The sequence below is a fragment of the Chlamydotis macqueenii genome, chromosome 5 (genome assembly GCF_036417535.1).
Source record: "Chlamydotis macqueenii isolate bChlMac1 chromosome 5, bChlMac1.mat, whole genome shotgun sequence".
NCBI classification, from domain to species: domain Eukaryota; kingdom Metazoa; phylum Chordata; class Aves; order Otidiformes; family Otididae; genus Chlamydotis; species Chlamydotis macqueenii.
Window position 1 is genome coordinate 52,107,324 of NC_141560.1, and position 21,627 is coordinate 52,128,950.

Genomic DNA, 21,627 nt, shown 5'->3' on the forward strand with positions numbered 1-21,627 from the left:
TTGCCAGTTTGTAAACTATAAAAACACATTATATCTGAAATACAGATGGATATTGGGAATAGATGCCTATCCCTATATAAGAATAAAAACTAATCAATAGATAAGCTTTGACACATTCAGATAGAAGGCAATTACTAACCAACAGATACTGGGGGCAAAAAAATATAATCTATTGACGATTCTGAAGTCAGTTGCTGCAACATTTCTAAAACTGTCCAGGAACAACTACTACAGCATACTGTAACAAGGGAGAACACTGATCTGATACAAAAAAAAAAAAACCCTGCTTTTTTTATCCTAACATTCCTGTTGTGCCCATCAAGAACTAAAACTGCCTAAAACTGATCACAGTGTGGAGATAATGAAGATACCTGAATTTCCTAACTGGAAAGTATCAGCCTGACTCATCACAGCAGCCTGGGGCCCTCCTTCTTGCCTGGCTAGTAACCGCAGTGTAGACATACACAAAGTTGAACTAGGCTGATGTTTGGGCTGGACAGTGCCAAATGGCACGAGATTTTGGACAACGACCAAAATTGATCTAAAGGACAGGCCCTTTTACAGTTTTGCATCTTACTCAGATGAAAAGTCAGTATGTGGTTGTGTTCAGTTCTGGAAGAAAAAAAATCACTTTTGCTACAAGCATTCTTCTGAAATTCAAAGATGTTTAGACTTCAGATTTAAAATTTCACCTGTAAATAACAGTATCTCTGTTTAACTGGGCATGTTTCACCTATGTGACTATTTATCAATGGGTATTAATGCAAAATAAACAACTTGTACATCTTCTAATGAAAAGGAAAGGTAGTACAAAAATTATGAAGTCTGATGAGTAGCAAGCTAAGTACTGGGAAGCAACCAACTGAGTAAACATCAAATGAAGCATTATCCTTATTTTCTCAATTATTTAATTCCAGTAAGGAATAGAACTAGTGACTTCCCCTTCCTTACCACCTCCTGCTGCCAACAGTGAGATAAAGTAAACCTAGTCATACAGGTTTTCATCAAGATCTCTTGAGAGACAAAGAATTAATTTCTGGACTAGAGGTCAAGCATAAGAATTTTAACCCAAAAGTCAATTTTCTAAGAGAATTGTAAGCACTTGTGGATAGCTTAGAATAGAGGCAATATCCAAGCTGTGGCTATTATATCAACATAGAAATATAGTTGCTATAAATTCAGAGATTATTTACTTACAGAAAGAAAGTAAAGAAAAAGGTAAAGATTATAGAAAGGCTTTTTCAAAGAGAGAAACAAATGCACACCTCTTTGCAGAAAGGGTGCGATATCTAAAACTTTAGACACCGAAACATTTCACAGTGTATGTGGTTTTCTATTTCTCTCAAGTAGCAATGTTTGAAAGGAAAAAAATTCAATATCTAGATATTCTTTCCCAAATTTAAAATTTATAGTCTCTACCTTTATAGAAGGTCAAATGCACAACCAGGGAAAGTCAGCCGAGCAGCATGGAGTCCACGGCTCTTAACCAAATAGCATCAGTTGAGGATCTAGTTCATAGACCCAACCTTTCTTTCAGTTACACTGTATAAGACAAATCAACTCCAATTAAGGTGATGGGATACAAATTCAGACTGTTTCCAGAGCAACATATGGTTAAACTGTGTTTTCTGTGCAGCAGCGTAAATCTGAAGTAAGAGTCTACAGCCTCAGAATCAGCATGCCATTTTTAGAACAGCATAAGCAAAGCACCAATTTGCCTGTTGAGAGAGGCAGACTCTGAGATTCTTCATGGCCTCACATATCCCACTTTTACAGTCCGTCATTACATTAAATACCCTTCAGTTTTCCATAATGGTGAGTAAGCTTACAGTCAATCGCACTCCATGGTGCTGAGCTTGCAACAGCAGCATGGATCAAGATCTCTCCATTCCCTTTGAAATCCAAGTTTGGATTGCTCCAGCTCGTTTTTCAATACAGCAGTTTTTTCAAATGCTACAGTTCGATTTTACAATGCTGCTGGCGAGGTTGGGAATCAAGCTAAATCCAGATGCATCCAGCAGGGAAAGTTGCCACAGGGAAAGAGTGAAAAATCAAAGGCTGAGCAGTAAGATGATCCTATACCACTGACCTGCTCAATGCCAAAGAATAAAGGCTTAATATAGCATCAAAGGAATAAGAAAACTAAAAAAGTTACTTCCAATACTGTCAATAGTTGTTATTACAAGAGTCAGAGATGGAGTTTTTTGGAAACACAAAACTGGAAGAAAAAAAAAAAAAAACGCTGTCACATTTGTATTGCTTCTTAGTCATCCACTTACATTTCAATTACTAAATGCTTCTTTTCAGCAGCATGTGTCATTTTAAATAAGCATCACAGCTGACAATAACAGAATGCATTAGGGGTTTTTTCAGTACAGCTTATAATCAAACTATATTTGACTAACATTTCTGTCTATACTAATGCTTATGTTCTAGTCTTTGCTGAAGCCGTTTAGTCTACATGTAATTCAGGAGCAGCAACTACAAAATATTCTCACTTAAATCAGCTTTCTGGCAGCACATATTTGCTCACTTCAGTATGGTGACTCTTATACGGACAAATGGAAGACAATAAGGTCCACAGGAGGACATTATACTCATTACACTGCTCTGCTGTGTCAAACTGCTGTAAATTCAAAAAAATGTCAATGAAACACTGGAGAAAAGAAGAAGAAAAAAAAACAAAACAAAACAAAACAAACACAAACCAAAGAAAACCCACAACAAGCATAGCAACAACAACAAAAAACCTGACTCATCATTATTGGAGAATTTTCATGTAAAAAACAATCTCTGAACAAAAGACAATTGGTAAAAATGTGATGACCAGGAAGAAGTTTAGACTGTCATGTAAAACAGCCTGTTATAACCAGGGGAAACAAAACACTCCAAGACAGCGAAGTGTCAGGTTAAAATCTATATTTAAATACTATTTTGCATATGAACTAGCCCACATTACACAACTTCCAAAATACAGTGAACTAGCACATCTTGCAAATTCACAGCAGGACAAATGTAAAGATCACAAAAACTGCAAAGGCCACATTATCAAATGCATTCAGGAACAAAATCAGAGCCAATAAGAGGGCAGATGAATTCTAAACACTTTCCTTTCCAATTTCAGTACTCTGTGGCCTAGAAGATAACAGGAAATTGAAGAAAATGTGCATTTGAGACAGGCCACTGACAGTATAATCATAGCTGCTTCTCTGTTAAGGTTAGGGAACAAAGTCTTGGTGATTTAATTCCTCATAGGATACATGTACAGCTACACTGGGATCAAACCAAAAGTCTTATCAACGTCAACAGCGTACCTCCGACAGTGGCCATAAACCACTGGAATTCATTTTTAAGCTGGAAATAAATATAATTTGAGATTTTTCACTAGAAGTATTTAGAACAATCAGGTTGGGGGGGGATGCACTTTGCTTTTGTACTTGAAATATAGCTCACTTTCACATCATCCCCAGACTAGTAACTCTTTTTTTTTTTTTCTTCAAAAGAAAAAGCTTTGAACTGCCATAGGCTTGTGGCAAAACTTTGTTCTTCGAAAGAAATACAGGGAGCTGAAATTCGTCTGAAGTGGCCTAGCATTGGCCTTCCACAGAAGGATGTGTTTTGCTCATGGTTTATTACATTAGCGTAAAAGAATATAGAAAAAAAAAACTGGAAATCCTCATTTAAAACTGGTGCTGTCAACTCACTAGAAGACAGTAGGAAGCTCCACAAAACCATATGCCGCTTTGTTCACATAGCAGTGACTCAGCACTGTTTCTATGTAGAGACAGGGCAAGTTCAGTTTTCTAAGAAGTTAGTTCTCTTAACCTGGCCTTTGCATTGTTATAATTGTTATATTTTTTACGGATTTAGTTTACAAGTTTGTAACCTTCTCCACTGAATGGCAGAAAGTTGTTTTGCTTAGGTTTCTCAGCACCAGTTTGTGACAAACATGTTCAGGGAAAAGGATACAAAAGGCTGGGTTGTGTTTTTTTTGTTTGGGTTTTTTGTTGTTGTTGTTTTTGTAGTTTGTTTGGTTTTGGTTTTGTCTTGTTTTTGTTTTTTTTTTAAGCTGTGCCTGGGCAGGCAATAATCCATTTTTATTCTGCCTCCAAAAAAATGACCAGCAACCTACTGCAGCATGCATTATAATGCTGTATGTTTTAAATCACAAACAAAAATCTGAAAAACTAGTGATGCCGTGACACCTACTGTGATTCTCCATTTTTTTTTAATATTCAAAAAAATACCTCTAACGTGACAAAAGCTCTGGATCTTAAACACTTAAAGATGCTAAATCCCCACTTTGTTAATCTTATTTTTGTGCCAACATATCTCCACTCAGTTTAGTGGATTTACTCCCAAATTTATTTCTTCACAATTAAGAGCAGGAAAATCTCAAATAGGCTTTCACTTGGAAGATCAGTGACAGCGTAACTGGGGCTGGGGGAGAGGAGGGAATTTTCTTTCATTTTACTTCCTTTTCACCCTATGTTAACTGCAAGAATTGAAAGTCAGAAGTTGACACTATCTCTTTAACATACAACCTATGTGCAGGGAGAGTTCTTTGCGTGGATCAGACTCTGACTCCAAACTGTGCAACAGATACATGCACTAGGCTGGACAGCCTTCATAACTGAGGTAAACTTGGCAAAAAGAGCCAAAACTTACACCCCCAAAGGTATCATGTGAAACAGTACTTTTGCATCATATGGCTTAGCTGGCATAAATGTCTCTTGATAATTATTAGCAATTATATCACAAGTGACCTAAAGCATTATCCAGTCAGGCCACAAATTTGTATTATGTGCTGTCCACAGTATGAAGTTCAACCAAATACTAAGAAAGGCTCATACACCACAATCCCTGTCTATCATTTAAAGTAATAGAATTTATTCTGTATATTAATGCTTTCTATTTACCAATCCCATTAGTCTTATTTAAATAAAGAAATAAAAAAGAAAATTAAAAAACAAACATGCAAACTTAGTCAGCAACTTTTGTTTCACTTTACAGACATACAGTGGGTTTAAAACATCACAGTCAGAAATCAGTGCATTTTCAAACAACTACTTTTAACTGGAATTATTCGCCTTAAAACCTGAAACTCCAGGTATTATCGCTTCTGTGCAGCTTCAGTTATAGAAAAGCTTGTGCTTTTTTATTTGCCCTCTTTTTTTTTTTTAAATACAAATTCAGGCTTCAATCATAACAAAATTATATGTCTTCCTACAAAGACAGAGTACTTCCCCAGTAACACAGTTGCAGATACAGCATGATTTTGACATTTACTGTAGTCCTGGAAAAGGAAAAAGTCAAATGCATCTCTAGCACAGCTTTAATAATTAAACAAAAAACAAACAAAAAAAAAAACAAAAAAAAAAAACAAAAAAAAACATTTGTACCTTACTCTGGCTTACCATCTCAAAAATAGTAAGGAGTAATAATTTATTTTATCTGCTTTCTGAACTCCCATTTTTACCTCCTAATACATAACTTAATACTTCAAAATATGTTTTAAGTGGGACTCAAGCAACAGGTAAATCTCATACTAGCAAAAGGGTAAATTTCATTCCTAGGGCACTGATGAGATTCTCATCCCCCACCAGCCAAAATGTTTTTTCCGGGCAGTAACTTGCCATGTAACTATCATTAACACCCATATAACAGACTAGTAAGGTCATTCCTTTAAAAAAATTCTTTGATATTTCAATTTTCAAGTTCATCAGCAGCCTCCTCAGAAATGCCTGCATTCCTAACAATTCAGCCAGTCTTTAGAATAACCCATTAGCCTTGCCACCCACTTCACACCAACCTATACCGTTTCCAGGCAATAGTTCTGGAAGCTGAAACTTAATGAAATATCATTTGGTAAATATCATTTTGCCAAATAAGACTGCTGGTATTATCAACTGGGTGCATTTATTAACCTTGCTTTGCTTTTTACATTCCACTTCCAAATTTAGGTGGAAGTGGTGATGCAGCGAGGATTGGAAAGGAAAAGACAGGAGATACAGGATTCTGTGGCAGCTTAACTTGAGGCATTTTTAAATGCTTCTCTACCAAACTGTCAGAATTTCCAAAGATGACTTAAAAAGGAGAGGAGAAAAAAAGGAAGAAAAAAAAAAAAAAAAAAAGGAGGAAAAAACCCCATAGCACCAGAGGGCTGCTGCTCGCAGGAAAAATGAAACTGCTGCATTTTAACACTGCAGTATAATTCTACCAGCTCCACAGGAGCATAAATAAAAGTAACCAAGTTATAAATCTTTTGTAAGTAGAACACACAGCATCATATAAACAGTTTTACTCAGTGACATTTTGTTTGAGAGATCAGGGACAAATGTCCCTAAGGAAAGAAGGAACAAAAGTCAGCATAGCCACAAATTATCAAAATGGGAACATCAAAATAATTTTTCTATTTTATTACATAGTTAAAACAACTTCAGCTTTAAATTGCAGCCACAGAGATTTCAGCATTTATGTATCAATATTACAATAATCAAGAGGAGAAGCTATGGAAGACAAATACAGCATGAAAAAGTATCACCATCTGGACAGACCAGGCTGTACAGTCTAGTCTACCCTCGGGAGATGAAAATCCACAGAGGTACATTAAATAAAATGAAGTTAGCAAAAATGAACACTAGCAAAAAATAACAAAACAAACAAAAATCCCTAGGCCTAAACAGTGGGGTTATCCCAGGCCTTCCCATGTTGCTTTTTCTTCCTGAAAAAGTCATCAATACTAGCTGGCTAATCCTGTCAGTCCCCAAAATGAAGTCAAGCATTATCTTAGCTTTACAGCAGGGCATCGGGGTGGGGGGAAGATAAATTAACTTGCCAAAGGCTCCACCCTAAGTCAATGGCGGAGCCTGGTAGGGTCAGTGAAGACTACATAGTTATTGTTTCTGAATAATCTGCCTTATAACTGCACAATGACATGAACAGAGCCTGTTTTGTACACATCTCTACTACTTTTCCCCCAAGAAATGACCCACCTAGAACTCGTAGCATTTTAGAGACCTTAAGAGTACAAAGAGGGACCCAGTCCTTTGAGGAGTACCTTTAATCCAAAGGGCCTTGAAAGTACAGAATAATCTTTCACACCAGAATTAGAACTCTACAGGATCACACACGAGGTTGGTATCTTCCTTACACAAAAAAAAAAAAAAAACTCAACTCTGAAATGAAGTCATACCTACACAAAGTGTATAGTGCATTACGTATAGAAACACTCAGCTTATCCACATGTGACATACCACATTGACTGTTGCTGATCCAGGGTTTACCAAGACAGCAAAACAAAGGCAGAACTGTTACAAGTAAATAATCAGGTAAAGATGGGGAATACTGGACTCCTACACAAGGCAAGGTTTCTAGGTGCTCTGCTACTCTTCTCCAACTCTCACCAGCCTGCACTGCCCTATTTTCACTACTGCTTGTGCCAGGAAATAACAATGTTACCCACCAGTGCTAGAGTTCCACCTCTGATTGTAAGGTAGACATACCCTTTGATCAAGATCCTTTGCCTTGTTATATTTTCAATTCCCACCATTTCAACAAGGAGAAAAAGTCCTACAACACACAGGTTTCTCCCCACTGGTGGACTCTTTAGAAATCTGCAGTAGAGAAGTAGACCCTTGAACAGTAAATATGATGTGAAATTTGCTATTCTTACAAATCTTTTTATGAATTCTTGAGAAGCAGTCCACAGACCACCTGGTTCCACAGAATCACAGGCACCAAAACACTGAGAATAAATCAGAACTGGTGGAGCTAAAGAGACGCTAGGCTGTAACTCATCTGAATCTGTGGTGATAAGAGTAATAGTAATGACAGTATTATGACACAGATCCAGAAACCATGCCTATTTTTGTGGCATTTCCTCTGAGCAGGAAGAACTACCTGGTAACAAGATGGCAATTGTCCCAACCACACTAATAGTATGGCTGTTTCTTTCCCTAAAAAAGGTGCAGTAACGATAAAGGTAAGGACATTTTCTACATCTTGAAGCTTAATTTAAACTGGTCAGGTGATTTCGGTATACGTATGTATGGAATACTAGAGAAGAATTACTGCTAAAAGTATTAAAACATTTGCTTGCCTTAATTTGCCTGTTAACTGAGCAGACAGACTTCTGCTTTAAGAATGGAAGATAGTAATTTGTAAAATGCTGGGCCTGTATTTTCAGTTTGAATTGAATTTGCTTACAGTATCATTCCACTTAATGCTCTAATTTGCTTGAATATTCACTGCAGAGGAGACGTATTCCTAGGCTGCTCTTAACTAGAACACCGCCAGAGGTCTGCCTCTGCTGCCATCAATGAGCTCGTTCATGGGTCAAATGCCCCTCTCAGACAAACTTGTGCAAGGCCTTGAAGTCACTGGGACTGCACAGATGTAACTGAGTGGAGAATTTGACTAAGTAATGTCTTCAGCGCAATCAGGAAACAACTAGAAGCAAGAGAGACGTTACTTCACAAACATGAGCAATGAAACAAACCATAGACCCAGAAGAAAAGCAGCACAGGACAAAACTCAGAAACACTAGGACAGATTTTCATTCTTGTTGATGATTACTGATTTTAATCAAGCTTTATTGATTGATAGGAGTAGGAAGTTTGGAAAAAAAAAGTGTAGATTTAATTATTTTCAACAGCTAATAAAAAACTGTTTCAGGCTGGTGCTCACAAGGAATCTTAAAAGCTGTGCCACTCATAGCCATGTCTTTTCAACAAAACAAATGCCCACATTTAATAGGGCTATAGTGCTTGTGTCATTGCCAAGTTCTGATATAATACTTGGCTTTGTCTTTGGTGACAATTTTTGTACAGACAGGCATTGCAAACACACAAACAGCTCTCAGTCTTCCTCTCAGCTTTCTGGAGGAAAGGACTACTTCAAATACTGCCCCTGTACCAAAATGGATCCATGGAGGAAATACAGAGAGGGCTCCCTTCTTCCCACATTCTCCAAACACTAAGCTCAGTTTGCAAACAGAAAGGACCAAGTTCTAGCCTCCATCCTCCCTGCTTTGCACTGCTCTGGCAGCAGAAAGTAGGCAGGAATCCAGCTTATCAAGCTGGCTGGGGATTCCTCCAGCATTAGGGAATCACAGTGTGGTTTAGCACAGCTTTTTCCTCCTAGTCTTAACCAAGGTGAGGGCAATATCAGAAGAGTAGCTGTATTCCAGCAATTTCAGTCTGCCATAGCAGCATCTCACAGTTATCAAAACTAAATCCAGATTAGAGAAACTGTCCTTTAGCTTGAATTCTTAAGAAAACAAAATTTCAGGCTGGTTGGCTGTAATTCCCCCATAACACCAGAACAAGCTAGCAACTGTCAGCCAAGCTTGAAAGAGCAAGGCGAGTCTCTAAGATTCTACAAATTTCATGGAAAGTGCTCAACATCTGGTGGAAACAAAAAAAAAAAAAAACAAAAAAAAACCAAAAAAAAAGAGAGAGAGTCAAACTATTGCTCCCACATGGAAAGAGTAATTGTGATTTAATGCTTAATGTATTCCAAGAGAAAAAAAAGATGGACAGGCAGCAGAGACAGCTGCAAATGAGCTACAACCAATGTCTTCACCTAGCTCAAGAGACAAGGGACATACAGTAAGAGTAGGACAAGGAGGGGAATATATGGTACAAAACCAGAGGAAACAGAGTTCCTTAGTTTCACAGTTCACTGAACAAGTTATGGTTTGGCTGCCCAGGATAACACAGAATAGCAGAAGAATTGAGGTTGGAAGTGATCTCTGGACATCATCTAGTCCAACACCCTTGGTCACCGCAGAGTCAACTACAGCAGGTTGCTCAAGGCTGTGTCTAGTATGTTTTTGAATATATGCAAGGATGGAAACTTCACAATATCTCTAGGAAACCTGTGCCAAATTCAAGCCACCCTCAGAGTGGAGAAGCTTTTTCCTCTATTTAAATGGAACTTCCTATACACACACAAAGGCCTGACTAAGATTAGTGCCTTAACATGAAAGGGATTATATGCAGATAATGTAACACAGATTATCCTTCCTCTCAGTTCACAACCTAGGCAAGACACACGAAATGCGAAAGACAAAACATATGCAAGAGAAAATAATTCTGCAGGGGCATACAGTGCATCAGTATTAATTTCCCAAAGACAATTCAATCTGTATAAGAAGTGGGAGAAAATCCTAGAAGTACCTTATTTTTCAGTCTACCACGACCATACAGTTTAAAAAAAAAATAAAATTCCTAACAATAATATGTGCTTATTTAGAGATAGACTATTGTCTTGCTTAGAGTATTTCTACCAGCAGTAACCATCAACCTACTTAAATAGAGCTGAAATGACTAAGGGGCTCAGTCTTGGAACTATAACATCCCTGAAAGTTTTTTGAGAATACCCTCCTAAAGTCTTCATTAATTTGCTGTAGGAGAGTGCAGCTGTAGAAAGAACCAAATATCTGTCTAGCATCCTCTAGATTAGGATGCCAATCCATGAACCAGTTTCCAGTTTGAAGAGGCAAGGTAACTTTGATCCTTAAAAATAAAAACAAAAAAAAAAAACAAAGAAAAACACCCACCAAAACCAAAAACCAAAAAACCCACAAAAACACAACACACCCCACACACAAACTAAGAAACAAACAAACAAAAAAAAATCCCTGAAACACCAAACAAAAAAAAAAAAACAGATTACCAGAACTTCCAAAGGAAAATCGTAGACCAATTGCGTACCTGCTGACAGTAGGTCATCTCAATGCAACAGCCAAACTACCCGTCATTTACAGCCTGAACACAAGATGAGAGCTTTGGAATAGAATACTGGGAGAGATGAAGAGATTCTAATAAGGTAAAAATCTAAAGTTAAATCCATTCCTTAATCTTAGGGACAGGCCACAGTTATTAAAAGGAATTTACACAGTCACTGAACGAAACTTATCCAGGGCGAATGGCTGGCATGATTAGTAACCCAGTCCTCAGCTGGCAAACAGTCAGTAAAATACATGAGAAATTTTTAAACATCCCACACAGCGCATTTCATATCACAAGGATTTGGAATCTGAAGTCTTCTTTTCCAACTTAAACTTGTGTTTTAATTCAAATGCAATAAAAAAGGTAGTCTTGGCAAAGTCTTGTGCTAGCTTAGCTCAAGCTTTATCAGAGTAGGACATTTTTTAAATAATAAAACTCAGAAAAAGGGTATGATACATCACCAGCTCATATTTAGCTGCAAATACGTTATTGCTGATCCCTCTTCCTCATAAATTCTATTACTATAGGGCAGATGAGCCAATATTATGAACCTGGGCTATGGTGCACCTCATCCTGGACCAAAGCAACAAAATAATCACTTTTCCAAGAAAAGCATCTGTGTAGAAATCTAGTGACTACATTGCTAGCAACACATAAAATAATTAAGAAAGAGAGTGAAAGAACACAAAGAGCCAAGTAATTCCATCAACATTCCCTGCTGGGTCAGTATGAAGACCTGGTACAATCTGATCTGCACCTGAAGGACTGCTGTCAACCTTTGTCAGGCTGAAACTTATAGTTCTAAGAGTAGGCTTCAGACAGGCAGTGGAAAATTAATACATTTTTGGTCCAGACCAGTTTCCTTCTCCCAGAAACCATCTCCTCCATTGTTCTTGCTCCAGTCAATAGTGCTTTTAACAGCCAAATGATGAGGGCAGTCACCTTATGGCATGTAAGGCTGAACACACAGAGGAATGACACTACAAAAGCAGAGCTTGTTAATACATATGTAATGTAGACATTATTAAAAATATATACATTGTCACATTGATTTTTTTTTCCTCCCACTTTAAGCATATACTGCAAAACACAGCAAACCAAAATTGCAAGAGCCTCAGGATATAAAGAAAATATGTTCTTTTGTAAGTAGAAGCAGGCAGCCAGAAGAGCACGTACTAAATGGATGCCTGAAAAAATGAGGGTGGTGAAACAGTGGGAGGGGTTCCCCAGAGAGGTGGTGGATGCCCCATCCCTGGAAATATTCAAAGCCAGGTTGGACAGGGATCCGAGCAACCTGATCTGGTTGGAGGTGTCCCTGCTCCTTGCAGGGGGGTTGGACTAAATGACCTTTAAAGGTCCCTTCCAAGCCAAACTACTCTATGATTTTCTTTTTTTAAATCTTTCTTAAAGTTAAGCATTTCACTGGAAATATTATCATGCCTATAATTCCCACATAGTGTTGGAACACTAAAACAAAAAAGATAGTAAGCGCACACCCTAAGCCACCTGATGCTGGTATCTCTTCTCAATTCCCCCTTGCACCCTGCATTAACCTGTTTACTGTCAGGTGATGTTGCAAATCCTGGCACAAAGCTTTTACCAGCAATAATCTCCTCTTGTCAGTAACTGGGAAGTTCTCTCCTTTTTTTTTTTTTTCTTCTCCAAACTCCTTAATTATCAAATCACTGATTATCAATGGGTGAACGTTAGATAAGAAACTGAAGAGCAGCTCATTATCAGTGGTAAGCTACACAAGGAATGGTCCCTTCCACTCTAACCTCACCCCTTCCACTACCCTAAATTAAAAACATTTATTTGAACAAGAAATGAAAAAAATATTTCTTTTCCTCCTAAGTATCCAATAGTCTTTATGCAAGGAAGCCAGAATAGGAAGAGCGACAATCTAAAAGGCAGAAACTGCCTGGCACAGCCATGGGGTGCAAAACAGTAAGCTCAGCCATTAGAACTTTGTGAAAGAGTTATTTAGGGCAGCTTTGGGGCTACTTTAATTTCTGTCAGTTGACAATGATCTTTGTGGCCTTCAGAAAATAACAAAATAATTTTCTCAAAATAAAACAGAGAGCTGACAACTCAAGGCAAGTATTCTGTCCTACCCACTTCAGCACTAAGTAACTACCCATCAGCTGCCTGCACCAGTCTGAACCTTACTCTGCACGAAGGCAACAGTATCATCTGCAAGAGAATGTATCTGGATGTGTTTAAATACAGACACCACCATTTAACTTCTTTATCCAGGTTGCTCCTTATCCTCAGGCTCACAACACACTTCCATTATCCTTTAAAAACTGTATCCCAGGGTCTTCGCAAAAGAAACAGTATACTTCTGTTTATACAGTCCACAGGACAAGGGCAAACTCACAGTCATCTCTGCCACACATGACGCGTTTGTCAAGAAAAAAATGCTTGCAACTACATCAAGAGTGAATAATACACTTTTATGAGAGAAATCAATAAAGTTTCCTCTGTTCCACCTAAATTCCATGTAAACCCAATCTTCAGAAGCTGTGAAGTAATGAAAAAAAATCTTCTAGATGGATTATTTGCATTGTTCTTATCAGAATTTTATCAGTAATGTTACGAATCTGAAAATAGAATTAAAGGATTTTTTTTAAGTGTTATATTCCTATTCAAAATTAAATCTAGAATAAATCAAATGGAACTGGATGAACACTATTAATGTGTTCTAAAAGTAAGCATTTGAAATCACATAATTTTGATTTGGTCACATTTATGCACCTTTTAAAAAACTTTTCTGGAAAACATCTTCCAGCCAAGGGTGCTCGTGGGAATCATGTCCAAACTGTCCAGGAAAACAAAATTTTCAGTTTGCAACTGCAAACATTTATGTTGCAAGTGCTCGCACAACTATCCAAGTAGAATGTAACAGTCTTATGCAACACATCCAACAGACTACATTCAAGAGTACAATTCAAATCTTTGAATATTAAGTGCAACCCCTCCATAAGTGAGGTAAAGACAGTTGGGGAAAGGAGATAAAAACAGTCATTTGCCAGAAAATCTGAAACAAATAAGGACTTAAGAGGAAATCACTTTGTACTTACAGACACCGCAGATGAAGACGGTTCAAGTTCATTAAGAACACTATTTACAACAAATTATTCATGTTACTCTACAGATCAGTATGGATGCTTTGTAGGGAAAAAAAAAAAACAGTTCTGTTTATTCATGAACTGAAAATTGAACAATCACCTTATTTTCCATAAGCAGAACGAACAGCATTATTGACTAGGGTTGCTAAACATCTTGAGTTTGTTTAAAAACCAGAAAATTTGTTTGGGATATTTCTTAATAGAACAATCCAGAACAAACCTTATGTATTTATCATGGGCTTGATGATCTTCCTATTGAAGTCAGATCAACTTAAGGCACTGACTGAGTTCACAAGGGCAATTTACAGTATCTCAGCATTTGAAAAAGGAGCACTCCTTGAGCATTAATTTACATCTCTTCCTTTACTGTAACTTCATTGAAATCTACATCCAGGCTTCTACCTCTTCTTATTTTGACTGTTTTCCTTCGTGCATAATACACTCCTCATGCAATGCCTCTTACTTCAGAGGGCATTACTTCCAAATTTCTCATTTTCTTTCAAATTTCTTCTGAAAGTGGGAATTCTTTCACCACCTACATTTGTTCTGTATTACCTACCTACTAATTTTTAGATGGATATTAACATTTATTATCACCACTGCAATTACTCATGAGACCCCACCTGGAGTGCTGTGTCCAGCTCTGGAGCTCCCAACATAAGAAGGACGTGGACCTGTTGGAGTGAGTCCAGAGGAGGGTCACGAAGATGATCAGAGGCCTGGAGCACCTCTCCTGTGAGAACAGGCTGAGAAAGTTGGGGCTGTTCAGCCTGGAGAAGAGGAGGCTCCGCAGAGACCTTATAGCAGCCTTCCAGTACCTAAAGGGGGCTTATAAGAAAGGTGGGGAGAAACTGCTTAGCAGGGCCTGTTGCGATATGGACAATGGGTAATTGTTTTAAAATAGAAAGAGGTAGATTCATACTTGATACAAGGAAAAAAAATTTTACATAGAGGGTGGTAGAACACTGGAAGAGGTTGCCCAGAGAGGTGGTTGATGCCCCATCCCTGGAAACATTCAAGGCCAGGTTGAACAGGGCTCTGAGCGACCTGATCTGGTTGAAGATGTCCCTGCTCCTTGCAGGGGGGTTGGACTAGATGGCCTTTAAAGGTCCCTGCCAACCCTAACGATTCTATGATTCTACTGTATAACTCTCTAAAGTACAGAATATTAATGACTTCTCAAAATATATCATATGGAATAAATTTATGGCATACTGAAAAATATTGCAGTGTTGGAGAATCCAACACACACACTGGCTGCCCCATTCAATTTACAAAAGGAATTGCAAGAACCCACTTAAAATGCTACATTTGTTCTTCTCATGGAGTCACAGGTTTTCTAGAGATCAGAAAGAACCCCTCTCAAGAGCCAAGTTCTATTGAGAAGCTTTTTTAAATTTCTCCAACCTCTCTCATCATCCTAATGCAGTCCTTCCACTGTAACAGCACAAAATGACATGAGAGTCGTGACAGAAAGTAGAAAAGTGCTTGAGCAGTGCAAGAACTCGATTAATGAAACCACTGCTTCCATAGTTCCTGCTGATGTCTGAAATATAGGTATATAAATAGTCATATAGTCCTACTCATTTGACAGTATCTGAATTCTAACAACTCTTGGGTGAGAAAGGCTACTGTGCTTTACAAAGAAAAACAATCGTTCAGAGCCTGCTCCTCTTTCAACAAGTTCATAATAATTTTGCTATTGTTATTGGGGTAAAAGACTAATGGTTTGCATCTGCAAAGTTTGCAGAGGGATGGAAGCTAAAAATCATTTTCATGGTAGTTAGTAAACAGGAATTTGCTTTTAAAAATAGTCACAGTCATTAAAGGGATATCTGAACTTTGCAGTTCAGACACATGGCATGGTAACACTAGTTTACTTCAGTAAGTAATGCAGGCAAACAGTACTTTTGAACAATCAGATAAAAGGTATATAAAGGTCAGAAAGACCAAATCATTACTTGAAAACCCACTGAGTCTAAGTCACTATGACATAAACTCTCTTGGCAAAATTTCATTCTTAATATCTGTACTGGCCACAGTATTGCTTCCAATATTTTATTTCTATGATTACTAATTAACTGTTTAAATCTTCACAGACCATCATGACAAAGAGTATGGATTCACTGTTTTGAAAGAAACTTTTTTAAGGAGAGCGAAACATACATATGAAAACATGAATAGAATATATACCGGTTTGTTGTTTGTTTGTTTCAAAAGGCTATGGGGGGAACTATAATGATTTACACCTCTATAACAATGTATCAATCTAGATAGCTAAATGGAATACAGTTGTAATCTTCAGATTCTCTCTAGATCCAACACACTGGGTCAGGGAAAAGAAAAAAAAAATTATACCAGTATGAATGAAAAGGATACACTTTGTTTAGCCTACTTACCTAAGGAAACCGGGCTTCTGAGATCACATTGTCTACCAAACACTTCTCGAATAGATCTGAAGCTTTCCATTTCAACCAAATTTGACAGAGACAAACAAAAAAAAAAACTAACACATTTCAGTTTCTGCTGGTGTCATGGAAACAGGTGGTTAAGGCTGTAAAGAAACATCCTGTTTAAGCCCTCACTGAATAAAAGGCTATTAAATTCACTAAGATCCACATTTAATGATTTCTGTTCTTACACAACCCAATAGCACACTGCTGAACACCTCACTGATGGCTCAAATATAATTAACATGTTATACATCAAAATAGTTGAAATTATATGGTATACAATGCAGAAAAGGGACCTCCCACACTTTTTGTGAAGGTCAAAGTGCCAGGAGTTTCGAGTAGGATTCTTTGTACTGAATGCCTGCAGAACTAGGCTTGAAGAGGATGAAAGGAACAAGACAAAATGGATCAGCAACATTAAATTTTTCATCAAATTTACCTCAAAGTGAATAGGGTAACTCCCACTTAGAGTGAATGTCTTATTGCTTCTAAACAAAGCAGTGTTTTGGAAATTTCAACTGGACATTGAATCGGTGCCATAGCAAACAATGATGCTGAAGCTTGTATAGTGACTGTCAAATTAAAACATAAGGAAACTCTCCAAAACGCTGAAACCCTTCAGAAGAAATACTTCAGTTCCTCATCTTTGCACTCATTAATAAATCTTCAGCAGTACAGTCAATCTGAATCACTTTTAAGAGTTTCAAGGGTGAAATAGGGGTCAACGAGGCCAAAAGAAACATACGAACAAAAGTATTAGCGGAATTAAAAATAAAATAAAAGAAATAAAGCAAGGAATACACAAGAAGCGGATTTCACACAGAATTAGTGGCAAATAGAGAAAAGCCTCTGTTTGATCTAAAACTAAAACAGTACCTCATGACGAGGTGTGACTGGGGTTTCTCAAGGCATACTGTATCCACTTGTGTTATTGTAACATGACACACAACCTTTGCTCATTAGTGTTAATTACAATGAAAACCTCCTAGAATTAACTGTAGAAGAATGTATCAATGAAACTTACATAAACAAACCTTTCCCCATACACCCGTATATATAGTAATGGTCTTTTACACTGACAGCTTTGTAAAATAATTCTTAGTACAATAATTAAGATTATGTTGCTTCTTGTCTTCTTGCAGAATCATTCAAATACAGATTCCATCAGCTCTTCCTCCAGCTGCAGTAAACAAGAGATGCTCTGAATTCAACCTATTACACAAGCAAACGACCTTACTACAGTACTCAAATTATACTTTACATTTGTATGCTACATTATTAAAAATAATTTTCCTTAGTTCCTCTACATTCCAACTAACAGCAAAGAGCTAAGTACAGATATTTTTCAGCACTGCTGTGCGTAGCCCTTTTCCAACTTCTCTAAGAGGCCCTAATCCTTTCTTTGTGGCATCAGTCACCCTCAGTAAGCTTGACGCACCAGCACAGAAGGCTGCTCAGGACAAATTTTGCATACCTGATTTTGAATTCTAATCAACACTTTAAACAATGGTTCTTAGCCATCAATTTGAATTGAAGGCTTTTCTCTGTCAGTTTTGCCCACTCACAGCCGGATGTTAGAGATACGGGAACTGGACCTCTTTGCAAGGACCAACGTACTGCTGTTAGCAGATACTTTTTTTAGCAGCTATTAAGGTGGCAATCCATGAGAACTTCATGGAGAGAAAGCCAGGGAGAGTTCTACTCTACCATTAAGTTCTCCCTCCATGGCACCCTTTTAAGTCTGCCCTGAACTAAAAACCCACACTCCTTCCCAAAACCCCCTTCTTTTGATCTCAGTAAAAGCAGGTAAGAATGATTAATACATTTGTATAATACTAACATATCTGGGAGCAAAGCTACAGCTGCCCATCTGAAATAACTTTATAGGGTCAAGAATTTGTTATTCAAAATAAAAATTATGGACATGAAGATCACAAAATTGATAGGACTTTGCAACACAACTTACAATTTCTTTCCATTCATCATTACATTTTGCCAGGTTTTATTTCTCACTCTTCCCCATCCCCTCAGCAAAAAAAAAAAAAAAAAAAAACAAAAACCAAAAAACATGTATTTTCCAAGTCATTACCTCCTAATCTTCCAAGCTTTTAAGTAAAGCACAAAAGGAATTCTTACAACCACTGTTTTTCTTCAGCTTTATGCCACTGCAACCCAAAAATCAAAGTTACACATCATGACAACGTAGTATGGTGAATGAGGCCCTCATATTGCACTTTTTGTCGTCTCCCTAAAATGCTGCAAGTTGCCTGCTTACCCTCCAAAACAAGGAGGATGAGGACTAGCTACATACCACACACTGTTCATGCCATTCTGCATGCTCCCAAATGTGATTAGCACAGAAAATGCGAGAAGACCAGAAGGCATCTTTCCATATTTAGCCATGTATGTTTCATACTGAGTTAGATTTCACCTCAGTGTATTATTCTGTTAATCAAGGGCTGCTATAACAAGGAAGACACAGACTGACATCAGCTACTTTTAAGATTTCTCTTCCTCTTCCTCTCACCTCCAGGTTGTATGACACCATGCATTGTGCATTTCATGTGCATTCATGCGTGCAAACAGCAGAGGCTTATCTATAAAGATCAGTTATACGGTAAAACTGCAAAAGGAAACTTTCACCCTTGTCCAGCTGGTTGAATAACCGCAGAGGCTAACAGCAGCAAGCCTCTAAATACATCCTCTTCTCCCTCCACCCCCACATCTCTAATCACTTAGGAGGAAGATAGGAAGATTAGCAGAGAGGAAAAAAATAACCAAAGCTGCAGAAAACCCTTTAGGACCACAACATCAGGCTATGAGACATGGAGCAAAAGGTTAATGCAGCTGTATTTTCAAGAATCTCAGACACAATTGTATTTAAAGATGAGGGAGGGGTGCTAAGAAGGTGAAAGAGAGAAAAAAGGAAATGGTAATGAAGACAAAAAAGAATTTGTCACCTACAGCTGGCTGGACCAGATCACCTGGACTATCCAGGAAAGGATTACCAGCAGAAATAGGGCAGTTTTATTACCAATACACTGCAATTTTTTTGGCAGAGTATTTTCATGATCGTCATCGAACAGATTTTAGTAAGAATACAGCTGCAGAAGTAAGGGCTTATTGAGCTATGCAAAGAATAAAGGTGTTAACCAAAACAGTGACAGAGAGCTACCTTTAGCAGCTGATACAATTAAGAGATTTGGAAAAAAAAAAAAAAGAGGAAATATAAATAAAAGTCACTTTCACTAGAAGACAATGTCATCTTCATCCATGTCTCTGAATGGTTGCTATGGGGTTGTGAAGAGGAGGGGAAGGATGGGGGGGTGTTACAATCAATCATCTCAGAAGAGCATTGCTTCTTACAGAGAAAGATCTGGATTTTGACTGTGTCCCTAAGAAAATTGCGGACTGCAGAGCTGCTGCCACGCAGGGCAGTGAGGAAGCAGGCAGAGCAGAGGCAGCAGCTGGGGATGGAAACGCCTATTAAATCCTTTAGACAACAGATGGGCAAAGCTCGCCTGGGTTATAAAGAAAAAAAAAAATATATACCACAATGCATCATGTTTTATTGTCCCACCATAATGAACAACACTTAACACCCACATGCCCAAAGAAGCCCCCCTATGGCTGATCTTCCCCTTTCCCTAAATTATAATCTTGAGTTTCAATCCACTTTTGGCGGGGGGGGGGGGGGGCTCCTAAACCAATGAATTTGCCAGATCCTATTGCTTATTGCACCTGTTACTAAAAAAAAATTTAAAAAATTAAAAAAAAAAATTAAATAAGGAAGACATTTGGGCTTCTTTTTAAGGGTTTTTCTTACAATTAATGCTCCCCTGCCCTTGAAGCGAATATGCTATCCAAGCAAGCAACAGTAAGTCCAGATCTTGAACGCATATAGGGGATCTAATTATGTCATGTAGGGCAAAAGCACCTGCTCTCTGCTAATTCCCTCCACTCGGTTTCCTCTTTTTAATATTTCTTACCATTGTTCCATTCAGGAAAATCTGCTGGGGGCAAGTTTCATAAACAAGCTTTAAGAAAAATAATTAAATAACCTCCCCTCCCCCTCAATCCCTCCTACAAAAACACAGCATAACCAGAATGAATTCTGCTACCCATCCTCTATTTTTCTTTTATTTCAGACCCTACCCACAAAAACCACCAGCGCGTCCATCCATATTTGCTAAATACCCACAGCAGTCAGTGCCACAGACATACTGTACATATTTCTACCCCCCCAACTGCACCTTAAGGACTACACCCTTTTCAATCATGATGTCATGAAATACTGCTGGTGACTCCCCCACCACCACAACCTCCTCAGTACTACAGGCTGTGAATCTTTCATTTCAATATAATTTGATTAAAAAGAAAAAGCTCCTAAGTAGGGCAGGGAAGAAATTGATGTGAAAATTCACCACCAGCAGATCATCTATTTTTTCCTCTGCATGCGCTCTGGCTGTCATCAGAACAACACCCATTAGCTGGAGTAATGAACATAAAGCATCCTGGCTTTTTTTTTTTTTTTTAAAAAAAAAAAAAGGAAGAAAAGAAAGACTTAAAATGAAAACTAAAAATAAAGGCAAAAATCCCCTATGAATATTAGCTCCATTAAAACAGCAAATGGGAAAATCTGAACCCTCAAATATCCCATCCCCAACATTTCACTGGCTGCTAAAGCACCTTCCCCCTAGCGCCAGGGCTGCTGCAAAAGAACCAACCTGTCTGTCCTTTTCCTAGGGTTTTCTCCAAACGGTAGGGTCCAACATATTGTGCATGTTGAGCTCCGCTGCCTTCTTTGCCTGTTGATGTCATTTCTACCTGGATCTGTAATTCTGCAACGTGTATGTGCCGACGAGCCGAAATTTCTCTCACTGCAGTTCTTTAAATTCCCACTTTGCAGCTATGCAAGCAAAGCACTCTTTTTCTTTGCTTTAGTCCACCTGGTTGCAGATTTTTCTCTTCCTCCTCTTTCTTTCCTCTCTCTCTCACGTTCGTGTTTTCTCGCTGGGTCTGCCTGGGACGCTGATGGACGAAGGAGTTATTTTAATGTTCAAAGAGGGGGATCTACGATCCAAGCCCAAGGAGCATGATGCTGGTGATCCGAGCTCCGCACGCCCTGTTCTCTCTAGGAGCTGTTCAAGGGAAAGCCAGAGCTCGAGCAGCGGAAGAGCTGGGGCCTGCAGCTGCGATTGACATTTAAAGCAGCCAATCTCCTCGTCTCCCACCTCCTTCTCCCCTCCTCCTTCCACTACCTTTTCTTTTCCATCAGCAGCAGTTACTGCCTCTGCCTGCTACAGA

At 38.3% G+C, this 21,627-nt stretch overlaps 1 protein-coding gene across 10 annotated transcripts in view; it reads right to left on the reverse strand.

Annotated features, from left to right (window-relative positions):
- Window positions 1–21,399, reverse strand: part of BRSK2 (BR serine/threonine kinase 2) — a 331,752-nt gene extending 310,353 nt beyond the window's left edge. For all 10 annotated transcript variants that reach the window (XM_086749316.1, XM_086749315.1, XM_086749314.1 and 7 more), the window contains exon 1: window positions 21,048–21,399. In XM_086749316.1, the coding sequence (XP_086605442.1) occupies window positions 21,048–21,141 (94 nt within the window). In that variant the 5' untranslated portion in view covers window positions 21,142–21,399. The remainder of the gene's footprint in view (window positions 1–21,047) is intronic.
- Between the last annotated feature and the right edge of the window lie 228 nt (window positions 21,400–21,627).